This window comes from Microtus pennsylvanicus, chromosome 20, assembly GCF_037038515.1.
Source record: "Microtus pennsylvanicus isolate mMicPen1 chromosome 20, mMicPen1.hap1, whole genome shotgun sequence".
Taxonomy (NCBI): domain Eukaryota; kingdom Metazoa; phylum Chordata; class Mammalia; order Rodentia; family Cricetidae; genus Microtus; species Microtus pennsylvanicus.
In genome coordinates, this window is record NC_134598.1 from 10727947 (window position 1) to 10748712 (window position 20766).

Sequence of the window (20766 nt, forward strand, 5' to 3'; positions counted from 1 at the left end):
AAGGGGTGAAGCTATAAAGAGATGTATTACTCATTTAACACATATCCCAGTGGTGGAAAAAATACTTTATTAGATGAGGCACTTTCAGTGTTACGCGTTTTTGGTTCTGTGTGAGTGAGCGTGTGGGAACAGTGAGGTGTACAGGGTAATAAATACTGTGGAAATGAAGAAACATCCTTCTGGGCTGACAGGAGGGCGTGGCAGCAATGTACAGAGTACAGAGGGAAATCTCCAGGAACAACAAGGCGGGCTCAAGGCAGAGGCTATCCTCAGCTCCAAAAGCCAAAGAAATTGTTGGAGTTGGGGGCTGGGCCCATAAGCATAGGCATCTGGTTCTTATGGGTGATCTTGATCTGAAAGGGAAGGAAACGTATTTGAAAGCCTGTCCTGGTGCTCTAGGGCTGAGACATACATTAGGGTTCTGGGGTAAGTTGTTGGGGTCCTGAGAATCCAGAGTTTGGGGATAATGGTGCACAGGGGAACCTAGGGCGCCAGGAAGCAGCAGCTGTAGAATGGAGACTTAGGCCCAGCTTCTGCAGGCATAGAATACTCACTGTACAGGGCGCCTGCATCCACGGTTCCCCATCAATTTGCATGGGGAGGGTTTTTGTGGTCCTGTGGGAGGTGAGGAAAGACTGGTTGAGGTTTTCTTACCAACCAAAACATTAACACTCCCAGGTTGGCTTTGAGACCGTCTGTCCTGGAGAAAGACCTAAGAAAGAGATTCCCACCCTTCCCGTGAGCCACCACCTCCCTTTCCTCAGGAGCCCTGGCCCAAGTCCTCCTTACCGGAATGTAATCTCGGAGCACTTGGCCAGCCGATGTCCAGCATTCTTGAGCTTGGTATAGATCTGGCCCATCTCAATTGCACCCTCTATTCCTACTACTTCTAGCCGCTTGTCACTCATGTCTGGGGGTTAAAAGTAGACAGGATCAGGTTCTCCTAAACAAGTCACACCACCTCCTCAGATCTGACGACGTTAGCTCCAAGGAGACTTGTCTCACCTGGCACCGAGGTTTTCAGGATATCGGGGTCTGTAATTATTTTGGCCGTACTGCCTAATGCCTGGTTGATAGTAGAAGTATCCCCCTGAGGTCTCCTGATATCACCCCAGAGGTTGGAGCCACCGTGTGTGCTTGGGATATTCAGTACTGCAATGCCTTCTAGGGAAAGGTCGCTGAGATCCAGGGGCTTCCCACAGATCTGAGGGGAGAGGGACAGAACCTTAGCTGGAGAGGGTGTGGAGTCTCATCTGATAGCACTGTCGTGGAATGTGGCTGCTCCTGCTGGGATTGAGAGGTGTGCTAGAGAAGGGAGGGAGGGAGGGAGGGAGAGAAGGAAAGGGGGGAGGGAAGGAGGGACAAAGAGAAGGGAAGGGGGGAGGGAAGGAGGGAGGGAGAGAAGGAAAGGGGGGAGGGGGGGAGAGAAGGGAGGGAGGTAGGGAGGGAGAGAAGGGAGGAAAGGAGGGATGGAGGGAGGAAGGAAGGGAGGGAGGGAGGGATGGAGGGAGGAAGGAAGGGAGGGAAGGAGGGAGGGAGGGAGAGAAGGAAGGGAGGGAGGGAGAGAAGGAAGGGAGGGAAGGAGGGAGGGAGGGAGGGAGGAAGAAGACCTAATATATATGTAATTGCTTTTTGAGATAGTAGGTTTTTTTTTTTCTCTCTGTATAGCACTGGCTGTTCTGGAACTCACTCTGTAAGCCCGACTGGCCTGAGAATCAGAGATCTACCTGCCTTTGCCTCCTGAGTACTGGGATTAAAGCCTTGTGTTGCCTAAGAAATGTATTTAGTAGCCCAGCATGGGCCCACGCCTTTAATCCCAGTACTTGGGAGGTAGAGGCAGATAGATCTATGAGTTTGAGGCCATCCTAATCAACACAGAGCTCCAGGACAGTCAGATCTACATAATAGAGACCTTGTATTAAAAAAAATAAAAAATGTATTTATTATTTGTCTGTATATGAGGGGATGGGGGCATTATATGAGCATTCATATAGTAAAGAGGAGAGTTTATAGGAGTTAGTTCTCTCCTTATGCCATGTGAGTTATGGGGATTGAACTCTGGTTATTTGGCTTGGCAGCAAACCCTTTACCTGCTGAACCATCTTACCAGCCCCGAGACTAGTATATCTTAAAGACTTAGTAAATTGGAGTAATAGGTCCACATGTGTGTGACATTCGCAGGGACTTCTGTGTAGGACAAACCTGAATACAAGAAGATGAAAAACTTGGGGGCTGGAGAGATGGCTCAGAGGGTAAGAGCACTGGCTGCTCTTCCAGAAGTCCCGAGTTAAATTCCCAGCAACCACATGGTGGCTCACAACCATCTGTAATGAGACCTTGTGCCTTCCTTGCCAGCAGTACATTGTATGTTTAATAAATAAATAAATCTTTAAAAAAAAAGAAAACGAAAAACTTGCAATCGCAGAACTTAGGGATTTGATGCAGGAGAATTGCTGCAAGTTCCAGGCCAGTCTGGGATACAGTGTGAGACCCTATCTCAAAAAAAAAAAAAAAAGTTAAAAAGACGTGGCTCACTTGGTTTTATCATACGCACCTCAACTGTTAAAGACTCTTCCAGCTTTTTGCATGTTGAGAAGATAGTTTCAGATGTGGCAAATTCCAAGTACCACAACTTGTTTTTCATTCTTCATCAACCCGAACAGAAGGCCCAAAAGGGAAGAGACAAGTTACACACACAGTAACAACAAAGGGGGCCAACTTCCGACTCCAGGGCCACAGTGGCAGCTTTGGTGAGGGGCTGCTAGCAGCTGCTTCTGCCTACACCTAACCATTCGGCGTCAAATTGCTCACAAGTCCAGTCTTTTTATTAATTTTTTTCCTTAGAGACAGGATTTCTCTGTGTAGGCCTCATTTGAGACCAGGCTGGCCTTGAACTCAGAGACCCTCCTATCTCGGCCTCCCAAGTGCTGGGATTAAAGGTGTGCTCACCGTGCCTGGCACAAATCCAGTCTCCACACTGAATGTCCATTCCCTGTTTCTTTTTTTAAAATATCTTATTCATTTTGTGTGTGTGCTCATTCATGCATATGGAGACCAGGTGATAACCTGCAAGAGTCAGATCCCCTCTTTCTACCATGTGAGTTCCAAGGATGAAACTCAGGTCGGTCTTCAGGCTTAGGGGGAGACACCCACTGAGCCACCCTTCTCCCCTCTTTCTTTCCTCACCTGCTGTTGAACTTCTCAGGATATTTCTCTCGCATGACATGGAACTGGTGGGCGATTGAAGCATCCTGGAGGGTTACAAGCATATTTCAGAGACCAGACTCCTCCCTGCTCAGAACTCTTTCTCCGCTACATTCTCTTTCCCTTTGCTCTCCCTTTCCTTTTTTCCTCCCCTCTGGAGTACGGCCCATCCCACAATCTTTCTGCAGCACACATCCCTAGGTACCTAACTCCCAGTCCCGTCCCGTCCCCCCCCCCCCCCCCGTGTTGCTTCCTTTCTGGTCTCCTCCAGCTTCTGCCTGCTTTGCCCACACTTCTCCCCCACCCTACTGCACTGACCACACCAATGGAGAAGTAGTTATTGATGATCTGAGAGGGGACGGGGTCACTCTTCTCGTTTGCTTGGAGTGTTACTTCCAGGAGCCACCGGTCGAGATATACCACCTTACTCGTCTCTATGTCCTTGAGGATCTTTCCCAAATTCTCACCTTCATAACCTAGGGGCAGAAAAGACAGGCTTGCATGGATCCCTGGCCTCTGAGAGCCCACTCTGAGCCCATCTGCACGGATTCCCAGGGATCCTCTGTAGGAGCCCCCAGGCCTTTGCCAGTGAAAGGGCAAGATGCCCAAGCCCCAGGAACCAGTGAGCAAGTCAGCTTCTGGCTGTCTCTGCCTGCTATGAAAAATGAACATTCCCAATGTGTGTCCATATGAACATTATTCCACATACGTCTTGAATAGTGCAAGATACACCAGGAAAATGCTGAAAGAGACGAGTGACAGCAAGTTGTGGTGGCTCAAGTCTGCAACCCCAGCGCGTGGGAGGCTGGTCAAAAGACCACCCTAGGCTTCATGGGAGTTCAAGGTCAGCCTGAGCTGCACAATGACACCTCACCCCAGAACTGGTCATAGTAAATACAGTTAGCTAATCCTTCCTGGCCCCAATCTAACAAACGCCAAAAGCTAAACGTGTGCCGTTAAATTTAGTTAGCTATTTCTTTTTATTATTGTTGATGTTTATTTTATGTGTATACGCTCTTTGTCTGTATACCACATGCATGCCTAATGCCTACAGAGGCCAGAAGAGGGCAATGGATCATCTGGAACTGGAGTTACATATGGTTACATAAGTTGCCATGTGTGTACTGGAAACTGAACTTGGGTCTACTGTAAGAACAGCCAGCATCCTTAACTACCAAGTCATCTCTCTAGCCCTTTAAAACTTTTTTTGACACAAAATTTCCACACACATACATGAATAGATGTATATGAAAGTATTCTTGGAATGAATTGAAAAAAAATTAAGTATCCCTCAGTATAAAAACCTATGCCACTGCCAGGTGGCACACACCTTTAATTCTAGCACTTGGGAGGAAGAGGCAGGCAGATCTCTGTGAATTCAAGACCAGCCTGGTCTATAAAGCAAAATCCTTTCTCTCTCAAAAAAATTCTATGCCGGGGGCTGGAGAGATGGCTCAGAGGTTAAGAGCATCGCCTGCTCTTCCAAAGGTCCTGAGTTCAATTCCCAGCAACCACATGGTGGCTCACAACCATCTGTAATGAGATCTGGTGCCCTCTTCTGGCATGCAGGCAGGCATGGAAGGAATGTTGTATACATAATAAATAAATAAACAAATATTTAAAAAAATTCTATGCCACAAAAATGTGATATAGGTATTAGAAACCGTGAAATACAATAATATGGAAAGACTGTCAAGACACATAATTAATGAAGAAAGTCCTAGAACAATCTAGACATAGTATGACCTTGTGTGTTTGTTAAAATGTCACGTGTGCTGGGGTAAAGCGGCTCAAGAGGGTAAAATGCTTGCCCACAGGATGGCGACCAGAGTTTGAATACACAGAACCTAGAAAAGCTAGGCACAGTAGCATGGAGATATCCCCAGGGCTTCTTTAGGGAGATGAGGGCTGGCTACCGTACACCTGGAAGCTTATACCTGCTAGCCTGGGACATCCATCAGGATAAAGACAAGAGGCCAGGAATCTCAAAGGGGATGGGAGGTGAGGATCAACCATGGAGGTTGTCCTCTGACCTCCACACACACACTGTGGCACACACATGCCTGTACTTACACACACAAAGGCACACCCATGCATCCTACACACACGCTAGGCCAAGATAAAAATGTGCGGGCAAACATGCCTGCACATATATACACACATGGCACCAGCGACATGGCTCAGTGGGTAATGACACGTGCTGCCAAGCCTGAGGACCTGAGTTCAATCCCCGAGACTCCTGCAAGCTGCCCTCTGACAGCCACAGGTACAGCAGGACATCATCCTGCCCGCCACTAATTAAACACACGTAAATTAAAGCAAAACAGAAGCTGAGCGTGTTGACACACCCGTGTAATCTTAGCTCCTGGGAGGCTGAAGCAGGAGGCTCACAAGGCTACGTTGCAACAATCTGTCTCACAAGGAAGGAATAAAAGAAAATTATGAGAAGTTTCCGTATTGGTGTGTATCCGGAACAACACGGAGGGATAGACCCCAAAACTTCAGGGAGTATAAGGAACTTCTAACTTCCTGGGTATGCGTATCTGAAATAGTCATATTAATTTGTTTCTACTGTTTCTTATTTTTGTAACGAGGATGATTAGGAAAGAGTATTTCCTACAGCTCTTCTCCCACTCATCCAGCTCCACTGAGCGAAGCTTCTTGGGCCAGCAGGTGGAGGCACAAAGCCTGACAGCCTGAGCGCGATCCCCAAGACTGAGAGTTGTCCTCTGACCTCCACGCTTGTGCTATTGCCTACACAGAGGGGGTTTTTGTTTGTTTAAGATTATCTTGGACTCTTGCCAAATTCAGTACTTTGTATATAGTTCTCCATTTAACTGGTTGTTGGTGGTGGGTTTTTTTTTTTAAGATTTATTTATTATGTATCCAGTGCTCTGCCTGCATGTATGCCTGCAGGCCAGAAGAGGGCACCAGATCTCATTACAGATGGCTGTGAAACACCACGTGGTTGCTGGGAACTGAACTCAGGACCTCTGGAAGAGCAGCCAATGCTCTGAACCTCTGAGCCATCTCTCCAGCCCTGTTGTTGTTGTTTTGTGACAGGATTTCTCTGTGTAATAGCCTTGGCTATCCTGGAACTCACTCTGTAGACCAGGCTGGTTTTGAACTCAGAAATCCATCTGTCTCTGCCTCCCGAGTGCTGGGATTAAAGGTGTGCGCCACCACAACCCGGCTCCACTTAACTCTTACAATTCTTCATTTGGCCTCTAAAACCTCACTCTTTTTGTTACAGGACCCTTCACAGAAGCCATTCCTTCATAGCGTCTCTCTCTCAGAGATCCACATTTGAATCTTAACACTCACACAGGGGAGCCAGGGCTGGTGGCCTTCCTGTGTAGCCCCAGTTCAATTCCAGACAGGAAAATGAGTTCAGAAGTTTGCAACCAAATTGGACAACATAGTAAGACTTTGCCTCAAATAAAAACAATTATATTAATAAGGCAAAATATCAAAGAACCTCACTTACATGGTGAGAGATTTTGCAGATGTGCTTACATTAGGGACCTTGACTGGGTCATTATCCTGGCTTATCTGGATGGTCCTGAAACAATCACAGTCGTGATTAGACGTGCAAGGGCCAAGCGTGGCAGGGCAAGTCTGTGATCCCAGCGCTGACGCTGATGCGAGGGAATTGCCTCAGCTTTAAGGCCTGTCTGAGCTACACAGTGAGTCACCCCAGATAGGCCAGTGAGCTGGTTTAGCAGATAAAGGAGCTTGCTATCAAGGCTGATGACCCGAGTTCAATCCTTACGACTCCTTAGTGTGGGGAATGGACTCTTGCACATTTCCTCTCACTTCCATTTCACCATTGTGGCACACTCGTGCCCACACACATGCATACGTACACATACCTGGCAACATTTGTTATTGTTGTTATAGGAACTCACTATAGTCCAGGCTGACCTGAAACTCTCTATGTGGGCCTGGACCTCAAGGTAATCCTTTGGCTTCAGCCTCTGAGATAATTGGTGTGAGCCACCATGCGTAGGTCCTGACGCATTTCTAACCACCCACCACGGCATCTTCGCCTGGCTGCTCCACTGCTGCCTTAGCTTAACATGCACCAAACTGAATCACGGTTTCTGGAAATGGACTTCCTTCTACATCTCCATCATCATAACAGGCGTCCCCATCGGGTCAGACACAAACCAGGAAACCTGTCGCTACCTCCTTTATCTCTGTTCCACCAGTTACCAAGCACCGTGGCTTCTACCTTACCCGTCCCTGTCTCCCTCAGGCAACTCACCCTCCTCAGAGCTCCCATAGCGATATTCCTTTTACCTCCTGGTCTTCAAACCTTTTGATAGCTTTTACTGTCTACATAAATTTACATTAGTTCTGTATATTCTTGTGGTCATGATTCAGGTTGAGTAAACAGAACTCTGGGAGTGTCTCACTGACAGAACACAGTGAGGACTCAAATGTATAATTTCGAAGTGCCAGATATAACAATGGAGAAGTCAGATAAAAACTGGTCACCCACACACGAGGCTTGGGTGAGGGCTGGAGAGATGCTTAGTGCATGAAGGTGCCCACTGCCTCTGCCAACCTGATCCCAGCACTCACACGGCAATAGGAGAGAGTTTGCTGATGTACCCATGTAAATACACACACACACACACACACACACACACACACACACACCATAAAACTAAAAAAGTCTTACATTATAAAATAAAGTCAGAAAGTTTTCCTTTTTTTCCCTTAATTTCTTTGAGAACTATCTGTGGTTCAAGGTTTACACATTCAAATATTTCAGTGGCCAGCAGAGGTGTGGGAAGTCCTTCTGTCCACGTTTTGCTTTCATTGGTTAATGAATAAAGCTGATTCAGGCAGTGGCTTAGCAGAATGGGACAAGGCAGGAGTTCCAAGTAGACAGAGGAGAGAATAGGCGGAGTGAGCGAGAAGCCTTTGACCTCGCCGGACAGATGCCCAACAGAACTTTACCCAGTAAGCCACAGCCACATGGCAATACACAGATTAGTGGAGATGGGTTAGTTTAGGATATAAGAACTAGCTAAAAATATGCTTAAGCTATTGGCTAAGCAGTATTGCAAATAATATAGTTTCTGTGTGATTATTTTGGGTCTGAGCTGCTGGGAAGGAACAAGCAGCCTCTGCCAACATAGCAGGAAGCCAGACAGACTGAGGTGAGCTGGCGAATACAATTAGAATATCTGACCTCCATGGACGCCAGGCAAGCACATGGTACACAGACATATATGTAGGTAAAACACAGAGTAATAATTGTTTTAAAAATACAATGAAGAGCCTGGTGGTGGCGCACGTCTTTAATCCCGGTACTCAGGAGGCAGAGGCGGGTGGATCTCTGTGAGGTCAAGGCCAGCCTGGTCTACAGAGTGAGTTCCAGGACAGGCTCCAAAGTTACAGAGAAACCTTGCCTCAGAAAAAAATAAAATAAAATAAAAATTCAAAAAAATCAGTGAGCTGCCTCAGTGGGTAAAAGCACTTGTTGCCAAGTCTGACGTCAATCTAAGGAACCCACGTGGTAGAAGAGACCTGACTCTCAAAACTTGAAAATCGTCCTCTGGTGAGTTCAAGGCCAAGGCCAGCCTGATCCACAGAGAGAGTTTGGGGCAGCCCGGCTTAAGCAGAGAGCCCATCTCAAAAAAGAGAGGAAGGAAGGAAGAAGGGAGGGAGGGGGGAAAGTGAGGGAAGGAGGGGGATGGAAGGAAGGAAGAAGGAAGGAAGGAGGAAGGGAGGAAGAAAGGAAGGGGGAAGAAAAAGGGAAAGAAGGGAGGGAGGGAGAGAGAAGGAAGGAGGAAGGGAGGGGGAAGGAAGGAGGGACAGAGGGAGGGAGGAAAGAGGAAGGAAGGGGGAGGGAGGACAAGGAGAAAGAAGGAGTCCTCTGATATCTGCAAGCACACTGTAACACAAGCATATGTGTGTGTATTGTGTGGAATTTTCAATAATTAGAAAGAGAAACAAGCGGTCACACACTCTTCAGCACCCCACACTGCGCCTTGTTACCCTATCACATTCCCTTATCCTTTGGGCCCTAGGACCTTGGGGTGATTAGGGAAGGAGACTGTCACCCTCCACTCTTCTTCGTTCTTCCCCAGCTCTCTCTTTATACCAGACCCTTAGGGTGTTTGCACCACGTACACGCAGTGCCCACAGAGGACGATGTCAGGTCTTTGAGCACTGTGGTTGCAGAAGGTTGTGAGCCACCACGTGGGTGTTGGGAACTATGCCCAAGTCCTTTAGAAGAACAGTCAGTGCTCTTAACGCTGAGCCATCTCTCCAGCCCCCCACCCCCATGCTCCAGCCAAACCCTTCATTATCACTCACCTCTTCCCCACCTTAGGCAACGAGCCAGATCATTTCCAGTGCCCAGGGGCAGCACAGCAACAGGAGGCACAACCGGAAAGTTGGCTTTGTCTGAGGAGGCAGGCGAGGAGAAGGGATGGAAGGGGCTGGCCCTGGAACACTACTTCCCCATCCCCTGCCCAGAGGCACCTCTCCCTGCACTGACCAATGCTTTCTAGAATCCAGCCTACTGTGCCGTCTCCACCACACACCAATACCCGGAATTGAGGAACGTCTCTGAAAAATTTGAGCCTGAGATAGGAGGAAAGAGAGAAAATGAAGAAGGAAAACTGGAATCTACCAGGTCCTGAGCAGATAGGTCACTTCTTATCTCTCATGCCTAAGACCCTGTTTCCCATTGTGGAACAGACTTTAACTGTGCAAAGGTGTGTTGCTTTTGTTTATGCTTCATTTGTTTTATTATGTAAAGATGTGCTGCTGTTTCACCTTGCCTGCCTAAGGCGCCTGATTGGTCTACTGAAAAGCTGAACAGTAGAGGGATAGGCGGGGCTGGTAGGCGGAGAGAAGTAGGAGGGATTTAGGCTTGAGCAATAAGAAAAAAGAGAGAATGAGGGAGAAAGGAAGGGAGACACCCAGGGCCAAGTCAGCCACCAGACACAGAGCAAGCCGTGAAAGATGGACATATAGAATGAAAGAAAGATAGAAAGCCTCAAGGCAAAATGTAGATGAAGAGAAACAGGTTAATTTAAGTTGTGAGAGCTAGTGGGGCAAGTGTAAGATAAGACCGAGCGTTCATTGCTAATAACAAGTTCTCCATGTCATGATTTGGGAGCTGGTTAGTGGCCCAAAAGGAAGCAGTTACAGTTCCCCCCTTGCCAAAAGACTTCAGCTTGGGGCAGACAGGCTAACTGAGCTGGGGAAGCACTGACTTTCCAAGCCCCAGGACCTGAATTTGATCCCCAGAACCAACATAAAAAGGCCAGGCATGGTGGTGTGTGTTGTCACTACAATGCCACCTGGGAAGCAAGCCAGAGGGTCTCTGGGCTGGTCAACCAGTTCAGCCTTGTCTCAAAAGAAGGACGGCATTCCTAAAGGTGACACCTCAAACTGTTCCACGGCCTTGATCCACCCAAACACCCGCCCCCCAACAACTCCCCTTCCTTCCCCCCCACACGCACGCACACCTGTGGGCACACACGCCATTTTTAAAGTACATAAAAAGGCTCGCCGAGCAAGCTCAACAACCGGACTTCAAGCCTCACGACTCGATTCTCAAAAGTTGTCCTGTGACCTCTATTCATGTGGCATATACACACATTGATGATGATATAATAATAATAATAATAATAATAATAATAATAATAATAATAATAATAAATTAAATGAAACTGTAAAGAGCTGGGCAGATGGCCAGGTAAAATTTCTTCTCATCAAGCACAAAGATCTGAGTTTTGATCTCCAGAACCCATGCTAAAACAATAAACAAACAAACAAAATACAAAGAGCAAGGGTGACCATAGGCTCCTGTAAACCTACCACCGGGAAAAATTGAGGAAAAAAAAAGATTTCAGATTTTAATAAGGGTGGAGAAAGGAGAATGAACAAGTTCTTGCTATCCTTCAGTGGTTAGAGAGGATTCTCTCTGTCCTTTGAGAGCAGAACCAAGAGTCAGAAAATCGGAAGTAATGGGATCATAGTGACTTGAAGGGAAGACAACATTTGGGAATCCAAGCTCTTGGGTCTCCTCTAACAGACACACTTTCTTGCTCTTTCTCTCTCTCTCTCTCTCTCTCTCTCTCTCTCTCTCTCTCTCTCTCTCTCTCTCTCTCTCCACACACACACACACCCCTCAAGCCCTGTGATACAGCCCCTCGTCTATACCCACCCTTGCTCTGGACCATTTTTCAGGTTGTACACCTGCCGAGGGTTTAGCATATACTGGAACTTCCAAAGCACCCTGTGTGAAAGGAGAAGACAGGCAATGTGGCCTGGCTGACAGCACTGATATGCTGTGCTGTTTCCATGGCGCCCCCAAAGGACCCCTCCACACACATTCCCTCCTCCCTCCACACTCTGTGCTGTTTCCATGGAGCCCCCAAAGGACCCCTCCACACACATTCCCTCCTCCCTCCACACTCCTGGCGCTCCCTGCCCTACTAGGAAGAACAGTGAACGTCCGCTCACCTCTGCCCCTGCTTCCCTCCACTCTTAGGATTGACAAAGACTAGAAGCGGATGGGTGTTAGAAACAGGGTCAATCTGCAGTGGGCACAGAAAATAAGGATAAAGAAAGCATGATTTTGTCAAAGCTAAAGGTGGGGCCTTCAGAGGCATGACTGGCATTTCCTAAGCCGCTTTTCCCCTCTCCTGTTTCGTCTCCCCTCTCCTCCGCGACCAAGGTGAACCATTTAGACAGCAGCTATATCCCGCTGCGGTTTCTATTCCTCTCAAGAAGGCTCCAGTCAAAAGCTGGCATGACCTTTAGGCCCAAGCCCCTCATCCCTGTACCCGAAGAGCATCGATGGTAGACAGGGTTGCGTCATCTGCGGTCTTCAGCTTGTGATCTGGTACAGATGCCTGGGAAGGGAAAGAAAGGTAGGTTATGCAGGAATCAAAAGCGTGGGTGTCACTGGAACACTGAAGGTCCTGGCTCTCTGTTCTCAATGTCCCTCTGGCTGGGTAAGGCGGCTCACACCTATCCTATAATCCCATCCCTTGGGAGGCAGTGGTAGGCAGATCTGAGTTCAAGGTTAGTTTGGCCTACACAGCAAGTTTCAGGCAGGCCAGGGTTACGTAGTGAGAAACAATAACAAAACCCCACATCTATGGAGAGGTGTGTTCACGGAAAAGCAGGGATAGGCTGTCCCTTCCCAGCTGCTGTGGACGGTCTCACCAGAACTCTGGGATAAATGGAAGACGGAGGCAGGATATGATCACGGAGCGGCCCACAGTCACACTCGGTCCCCACAGCCTGCAGACAATCGTCATGGATCTAGGAGCACAAAACGGGAACAAATCATGCAGGAGGCTTTATCAGTTCTCAACCTGAGAGTCTGGACAGGAAAGAGAGCCCTTGGGAGCAAGAATGACTGTGGTAGTTAGAGAGGTGGGGTGCTCTGGTCTCAGCCTCGGGCGGGGCGGGGCGGGGCGGGGCGGGACTGGGCGGGGAGGGGAGGGGAGGGCGGGGTGGGGCGGGGCGAAGACAGCTCCTGTACTGACCTCCAGGTGGCACCACACACAATGCAGTCCTGTGAGGCTGTGGTAGGTGCGGATCTTTTTCTGGCAGCGGTCACATCGTCCAGAATCACAGCCTCCTCGAACCCACACATGTGACTGGACCTTGGGGGAGAAGGCAGGGCCTTGTCTGGGAGGGGTCTTGTGTGGGAGGGAATGAGGACAGGGACCAGGGGTTGGCAGCGTGGGAACGAACTGGGCGTGGGGTCACTCACACCAATGTCTTTCCGAGACTTGGCATAGGTGCTGACTTCACAAGGCTGGGCCTTCATGGCACAGTGGTCATGAACAATGTACTTACAGACTGGGGAGAGGGAAGAAGGGCAGAGCTTTAATTGTGGCCTTCCCCCCTCTTCTTCTTTCTTGGGAGTGAAGAAGAATCACTCGCTGGAGCAAGACCTGCAACCCTTGCTGCCAGATTGTGGTAGAGAATTAAAGTTTGCAAGGGCAAGCCTTGTCTCAGTCTCCTAAAAAGGCAAATGATGCCACCTCCTATCGGTCCCTACATCGTTCCCATGGCTGGCTGGAACTATGACACCTCCTATCGGTCCCTACACTGTCCCCATGGCTGGCTGGAACTATGCCACCTCCTATCGGTCCCTACACTGTCCTCATGGCTGGCTGGAACTGACATAGCAAGTTCTGGTCAGCCAAAGCTACACAGCGAAACCTTGTATCAATAAAATAATTGAATCTTTGATGCAATGTCTCCCTTTAATTAAGTAATTGAATTTATTTGTGTGAGTGTGTGGGTAGCATGTACCACAGTGTACATGCAGAGGTCATAAGACAACTTTCTAGTCCATTTTCTCATTTCACAGGTTCTCGGGATGGAGCTCAGGACAGCAGGTCTGGCAACAAGTGCTTTCGCCCACTGAATTATCTTCCCAACCCCTGTTTGCTTGTTTTGAGATGATAGGGTCTTATGTAGTCCAGGCTGTACAGAAGGCTGACCTTAAACTTCCTCTGTAACTGGGGCCAGCCCTGAACTCCTGATCCCCCTCCCTACAGCTGAGGAGTGCTGTAACCATGTGTTACCATGTGTTACAAAGGCTAGTTGTATGAACATATCTACTGTTTACAATTCCTTCCTCTTTCTAGTCAAAGAAACTAAAGCTTAAAGAAAATACACGAAACTGGGCATGCTGACTCACCCCTTTAATGCCAACATTCAGGAAGCTGAGGCAAGCTAGATATGGTGTCTAGCAATTAAGTGCCAGCACTCAGGAGGAAGAGGCGGGAGGGTCTCTGTGAGTTCCAGGCCAACCTGAGCTACAGCGCAAGAGCCTGTCTTTTTACTTATAATTTTTCTTTAAAAAATTATAAAGATTATTTGAAAAAAGAGAAAAAAGATATACAGACTTCGGTTTGAATCCGAGCACAACACACAAATAATAATTAATAATAAAGGTTACGTTGCTTTTGCAGGATCATATAGAGGGAGTGTCGGAGCCTACAGTTCTAATCCTTGTTTCTCTGAGTTCATAACATCATGTCCCCACTAATGCCGGGCTTCCCTCTTCCCACACCCCGGGTATCATCACTCACGGTTACAGCTCAGGCCCTGTTTGCCAAGGCCAATGCTCAGCTCGCATAGGTTGCAGTAGACTGGTCTGGGGAATCTCTTGGGTCTCCACATGTGTACCCCATCATCCTTCAGCGTCTAGGGGGTCACAGAGGATGCCAGCTTCTTAGAAGGCCAGTTCTCCGGTGAGTATAAGCCAAAGACAGCTCTTGACCATCCCTACCAGTATTTCCCACTCACCATATCTACCCCCAGAAGCACAAGCAGCGGCACAGTGGTGGCGCCAGCCCGGACCCACTCAGCTAGGGAGACAGAGCCACTGCCATCATAGTCGATCTCTTTCATCATCTCCTGGAGGATCTGAATGGAGAAGAGAGGAAGCCCTTGCCGAGAGTGGCCCCAGACACCTCCCCGCTCTCTCAGGTGTCTCTCAGGACACGCAGCACAATCATCCTATCAGAGGGACCCAAGTGCCCATTAGAGATGGGATAAGGCAGATGCAGGATCGTGGGGAAAAGGGCACAAAAAGGCAAGGGACAAACTGTCTTACCGGCCTCAGCTCGGACACATCCCAGTCTAGATATTCGGCCACTCGAATCATCTGGTGGATAATTCTTTCTACTTCCTGGGGCAAAGAGGGTAAAAGCCAGAGCTAGTCACCTCCTGTCACCACTACTCAAGTCTAGAAACCAGGGCTCCTGGATGCCCCTTCCAGATGCACCCCTTGTTCTCAGGTACCCTCTGACAAGTCAGTAAACATGTGGCCGCTTCCCATCTCCAGCCTTCTCTTTCAGAGTTCAAGCTCTCAGGAACCTCTTCATATTTGGTCCTAGTGGACTAAGAATCCTCTAGACACCATTGTCTCCTCTTTTTTGGGGGGTTTGTTGTTGGTGGTGGTGGTGGCGGTGAGAGGGTAGTGTTGGAGATGAATTTAAGGCCATGTGCATGCTAGGCAAGCACCACACCACTGAGCTGCACCCCCCCCACCTTTGCTCTGCTTCTGGAGACCCCGGCAAAGTCCAGGTGGGAGAGCACAGGCAGATGGACAGAGTCTCTTGCTCAGCACACGGGTTCTCACAACTCACCGAGCTGTCCAGGATCCCGTTTCTATCCGAGTCGTACAGCTTGAAGGTGACTGTGAAGTTTTGGAGGAACCCAGTCAGTTTGTGAGAAAGATCTAAAGAATTCACTCCAAGGCCAGGCTTGAAAGGGCTTGTAATCCCAGCACTTGGAAGATGTCTATGAGTTCAACCCTGATATACTTAGTGAGCTCCAGGCCAGCTTGGGATACATAGTGAGACCCTGTCTCAAAAACAAAACAAAACAAAACAAACAGACAAACAAACCCACAACAAAAACCAAAACAAAACAAAAACCCCAAGTATTCAGAAACCAGAGGAAAATAAAGAGATACGGAAGTCAAGAAGAGGATTGAGGCCGGCAGTGATGGTGCACACCTTTAATCCCAGTACTCAGGAGGCAAAGACAAGGGGATCTCTGTGAGTTCAAGGCCAGCCTGGTCTATAGCGTAAGTTCCAGGACAGGCTCCAAAGCTACAGAGAAACCCTGCCTTGGGGAAGAAGAAAAAAAAAAGAATAGGTTTGATAGAACAGATGAACAGGAAGGGCAGCTGGAAGCCCAGATATACACCAGGACTCAGGAAGCTGAGGCAGGAAGATAGAGAGTTTGAGACCAGGACGACTTACACATTGTGAGACCCTGTCACATGCATATAAAACAAAAAGGTAGGGAAAACAGCAACGTATGCCAGCCCTGGTAAATATAATAAAGACAGCACACACTTCTGTGCACCATGAGCATCCAAGGCCACCTACGTGGGGATGTCTAAGGCGTGGGAACTGGTGTGACACGCGGTATAGCCTGTGTAGGCAGTCAAGAAGGACGGAGAAAATAGGCCTGCTCTCTGGCGCACCCTTGTCAGCCTTTAGAAATTCCAACGGAATGAGGAAAGGGGGTCTGGGGAATACTTCCCTTCCCCTGCTCAGAAGAACGGCAGGCAGACTCACATTCTAGCTTGTCTTCCGGCCGGCCGCCCTCCAGGAGGGAGAAGTAGCAGGAGACATCACTGAGGCAGATCACATTGCCTACAAAATGAAAACACGCAGAGCCAAGGTCAGGCCCCTTCTACTTTGGGTCTTTCTCTTGCGCTTACCTCAGCTCTCCCCTTTATCTTTCTTTACACTAGCTCCTAGCGCCTTCTCTCTTGACCTGCCCACAATAAGCGACTGCTTCAGTCCTCATCCTCCCAAATGCAAACTACTTTGGCTGTTTTTCCAGAGGCCCAGCCCAGCTCCACCTGCTTAAATGTACCTCTTGACTTAGTCATTTCTAAGCTTTGACTAGCGTGAAAGGACCAAAACAGAGACCAGCAGAGGTGATGGGGGACTTCATCCACTTCCAGATAGAGTTTCAGGAAATGCTCAAATCCCACGTAGCCAATGACCTATGATAAGAGTTGAGCATTACACTGGGAAGTCTGCAGGACAGAGAAGCTGAGGACTGAGGAATGGGGAGCCACACAATAGAGGCCCTGCTGCCAGGCACCAGAGGCGGAAGAATGGTTACTTGGGCCATCTCCTGAGTTACTAGGATCCCTCACCTTGTTCTAAAGCAACAGCTCCAGTAACACTCAACAATGGGGTATTTGGAGGTGGGAAAGCAAGAAGTGGGTCCACGAACATTCCCCGCAAGTTGGGAATCAAGGAGAGGGCACCCCATGACACTCACATCTTCTTGGCAAAATCTGTTCATGTCACCATCCTCAAAGAGCTTCAGAACATCACTGACCTTTTTGGTGGAGTCTGCGTAAGAAGAGAGTAAGACAAGATTAAGAGCATAGCTTGGTTCTCCTGGCCTTCCGCCAGAGTTCCACTTGGCCATCTACAGGAACAAAGGTTTGAATGAGAGGAGAGACTGCAAGAAGGGAAGAGCCGTTCAGCTTCTCCACAGCAATGCCCTTGTTTTCTCCGCTGAGGCCTGGAGCAAGCAGTCAGGTAGGGGAAACGTGGGGAGAGAGCTGAGGCCTTAGCATGGGCTGTGTGAAAAGGGGATCAGCTTCTGGTGGCTGGGACACGGGTGGAGGGTACCGAGAAGGAAGCCTCCAGAACTGAGGGGCGGGGAGAAAGACTCACATTCCATGTATTGCTGCAGCTGAGCAAAGTCTTCTGGGCTGATTAGCCCCTTCTCTTTGGCCATCCTTTTTCTCTTCTTAAGGTATAGCACAACCAGAACCCGGTAGTACAGCTTATTGCGTTTTTTTTTCAGAGGGTAAACCTGGGGGAAGACCAGAGCGGTCATGGAAAGTGGCTACCTGTCTATATCTTGTGCCGGCTTTCCCTGTGCCTGTCTCTAACTCTCCCCGACAAGGACTGTTCTCCGTCTTCCTTTCTCTGACTCATCTCTGACATTTCTGGATCCTTCTTCCACTCAGACTTCTCCCATCTGTTTGATTCAAAACACACACACACACACACACACACACACACACACACACACACACACACACACACACTGCGCCTGGCCTTTTTCAGTCCCTTGCCCTCACTTCAGGCTCTGTGGCCTCTGCCCATCTCCTCCCACCCTCCTGAGAGTCTCACCTCACGGCGGCACCTCATGTGGCAGGACCCCATCTTGCTCTCCCTCCAGCTACCACTCCCCGAGCCCCACACACCCCCGCCCCGCCCCGCCCCACAACGACCTCCAGCGCTTCTGACAAGAGGCTCAGAACTAGCCGGGAGAGATCTAGCTCTGTTCACATCCCATGGGGCTCTACTAGGGACGGGAGGGAACTTGGCTCGTGGGACTGGGGAAGGTTGGACAGGAGACTTCCTGGGTTTCCTGGGTGCCGAACGCGGAGCTGCAGGTTCCGCTATGACGCCAGATCCCCCACCCTGCTGGGTTACCAGCTTTTATGGAACGGCACCTTTTGGTACAGATCCCAGGATACAAGCAGGGATCACGTAGTCCTAACTCCTGCTGAAGGACTAAGTAGTAGAGGGTGACATTTCTAGACGATTTTATTTTGTTTGTCTGCTAGGGTCTCGGTACTATGTGGCCCTGGCTGTCTTAGAATTGGCTGTATAACCAAGGCTGCATCAAACTGGTTCAGCAATAGGCCTGTCTGAGTCACGTGATAAGCTATTGTATCCAGGGCCCTGAGTCTCCGAAGCAAATGTTTTACAATCGAGCTACACTCACCTTAATTATTTAATATCAGCAACAACAGTAATTACATATTTTACAGAAGTAAGTCGTTCAGGGCTGTTGAGGCGTCAGATCTAACTGGGTTCCACACTTTGCTGTGACGGGCCTGTGGCTTGAAATAATTACACCTGTAACAGGGAGAACGGCACCTATGGTTCACAGGTGAGAAGTTAACTAAAATAATATATTAAAAATAGCACAAAAAATAACACAAATAATGACAGGCATAAGTGAAGCTTACAAGAAATGGCAACTATCACTGTATTAATACAGCTAAAATTTTAAATGAAAACATTTTTTTTCCCAAGACAGGGTTTCTCTGTAGATTTGGAGCCTATCCTAGAAATAACTCTTGTAGACCAGGCTGGCCTCTAACTCACAGAGATCCTCCTGCCTCTGCCTCCGAGTGTTGGGACTAAAGGTATTTGCCACCACTGCCCAGCGAAAACATTTTTTAAAAAATTTATTTATTTATTATGTATACAATGGTCTGCCTGCATGTGTCCCTGCAGACAGAAGTTGGCACCAGATCTTATTACCGGTGTTGTGAGCCACCATATGGTTGCTGGGAATTGAACTCAGGACCTCTGGAAGAGCAGTCAATGCTCTTAACCACTGAGCCATCTCTCCTGTCTCAAGCAAAACAAAAACTATAAATGACAAACAAAAGCATTTTTAAAAAATGTGTTGCATGGGGGGTGGTACGTGCCTTTAATCCCAGCACTTGGGAGGCAGAGGCAGTTGGAGCTCTGTGAGTTCGAGACCAGCCTGGTCTACAGAGCTAGTTCCAGGACAGTCAGGGCTGTTACACGAAGAAACCCTGTCTTGAGAAACAAAAGACAAAACAAAAAAACTCCAGTGTCAGACAGGTGTAGTGGTTCATGCTTGTAATCCCTAAAGCCTGGGGAGGCTGAAGCAGGAGGATGGCCAGCTTGAAGATGGTCTGGGCTACATAGTGAGATCGTGTGTCAAAAATTCCAACTAAGCTTCAAATGGTGGCACGCGTCTTTAATTGAAGCACTCTGGAGCAGAAACAGGAGGATCTCTGTAAGTTCAAGGCCAACCTGGTCTATAGTGAATTCCTGGACAGCCGGGGCTACTTAGAGATCCTGTCTCAAACCAACCAACCAAACAACCACAACAGCAAAAACCTACTTGCTTCATTTTCAGAGAACTTAATTTGATTTCCAGCACACATACACAACAGTTGGCCTACAATCGCCTAATATTAGTTCTACCTTTAAGGGACTTGATGCCCCTCTTCTGGGCCTCCATAGGCACTGCACACACATAGTGAATGCTCAAATATATACACATAAGTTAAAAAACATCCATCAATCTTGGTGACCTATGCCTTTAACCCTAGCACGGGCAGGGAAAGGGACAGGTGGATCTCTGAATGTGAGAATAGCCTGCTCAGGACATACACTTTAAGACAGAGCTACATAGTGAGTCACATAGCAGCACATAAATTCATAGGAATGGGCTTATTTCAGTTATTAGGGCTAATTAGAAACAAACCTAAGCTACCGGCCAAGTTTTCATAATTAATAATAAGTCTCCTTGTCATTACAGAGGAGCTGACAGGTCTCATGAAAATGGCACCCAACGTGGGGCACATATTTCCCACACAAGCCTTGAGAAAGCTTAAAAAAAGGTTCCAAATACACAAACGTGGCTTCCTAGTCCTGCAGTCTCTCATGCAGGCTGCAGTACAAAGACATCTCTCAGCCACTACTCGCAGGTTTGAGCTGACAATGCCATGAACTAAGCCACACAGCAGTTTAAGATTTAGCTCATGCAGACAGAAAAGGTAACAGTATACAGTACACAGAAAAGCAGGTTCAGGGGCTGGAGAGATAGATGGCTCAGCGGTTAAGAGCATTGCCTGCTCTTCCAAAGGTCCTTAGCTCAATTCCCAGCAACTACATGGTGGTTCACAACCATCTGTAACGAGATCTGGTGCCCTCTTCTGGCCTGTAGACATACACACAGACAGAATACTGAGAATATTGTATACATAATAAATAAATATTTAAAAAATATTTGTAGGCTTAAAAAGAAAAGAATGGGTATAGATGGTCATAGAAAAAAACAGTCTTATAAATCATAAGACAAAGTCCTTAAAGAGAAAATAAAATAATACAAAAAGGATAAGTCATGCCAGGCGATGGTGGCGCATGCCTTTAATCCCTTAACTCGGGAGGCAGAGGCAGGCAGATCTCTGTGAGTTCGAGACCAGCCTGGTCTACAGAGCTAGTTCCAGGA

General features: G+C 48.2%; 1 protein-coding gene across 4 annotated transcripts in view; it reads right to left on the minus strand.

Annotated features, from left to right (window-relative positions):
• Window positions 1-45: 45 nt before the first annotated feature.
• Window positions 46-20766, minus strand: part of Dgka (diacylglycerol kinase alpha) — a 29414-nt gene continuing 8693 nt past the window's right edge. The window contains exons 2-25 of one of the 4 annotated variants that reach the window (XM_075954588.1): window positions 18493-18626; window positions 17427-17568; window positions 17023-17096; window positions 16606-16738; window positions 16302-16379; window positions 15360-15409; window positions 14825-14899; window positions 14515-14634; window positions 14298-14412; window positions 12965-13053; window positions 12735-12854; window positions 12409-12507; window positions 12024-12092; window positions 11701-11774; window positions 11402-11473; window positions 9722-9807; window positions 9538-9627; window positions 3523-3680; window positions 3187-3251; window positions 2555-2645; window positions 1006-1204; window positions 790-910; window positions 555-615; window positions 46-353 (exon numbers count right to left, since the gene is read on the minus strand). In XM_075954588.1, the coding sequence (XP_075810703.1) occupies window positions 270-353; window positions 555-615; window positions 790-910; window positions 1006-1204; window positions 2555-2645; window positions 3187-3251; window positions 3523-3680; window positions 9538-9627; window positions 9722-9807; window positions 11402-11473; window positions 11701-11774; window positions 12024-12092; window positions 12409-12507; window positions 12735-12854; window positions 12965-13053; window positions 14298-14412; window positions 14515-14634; window positions 14825-14899; window positions 15360-15409; window positions 16302-16379; window positions 16606-16738; window positions 17023-17096; window positions 17427-17490 (2187 nt within the window). In that variant the 5' untranslated portion in view covers window positions 17491-17568; window positions 18493-18626 and the 3' untranslated portion in view covers window positions 46-269. The other 3 variants (XM_075954589.1, XM_075954590.1, XM_075954591.1) reach the window with 3 other exon arrangements.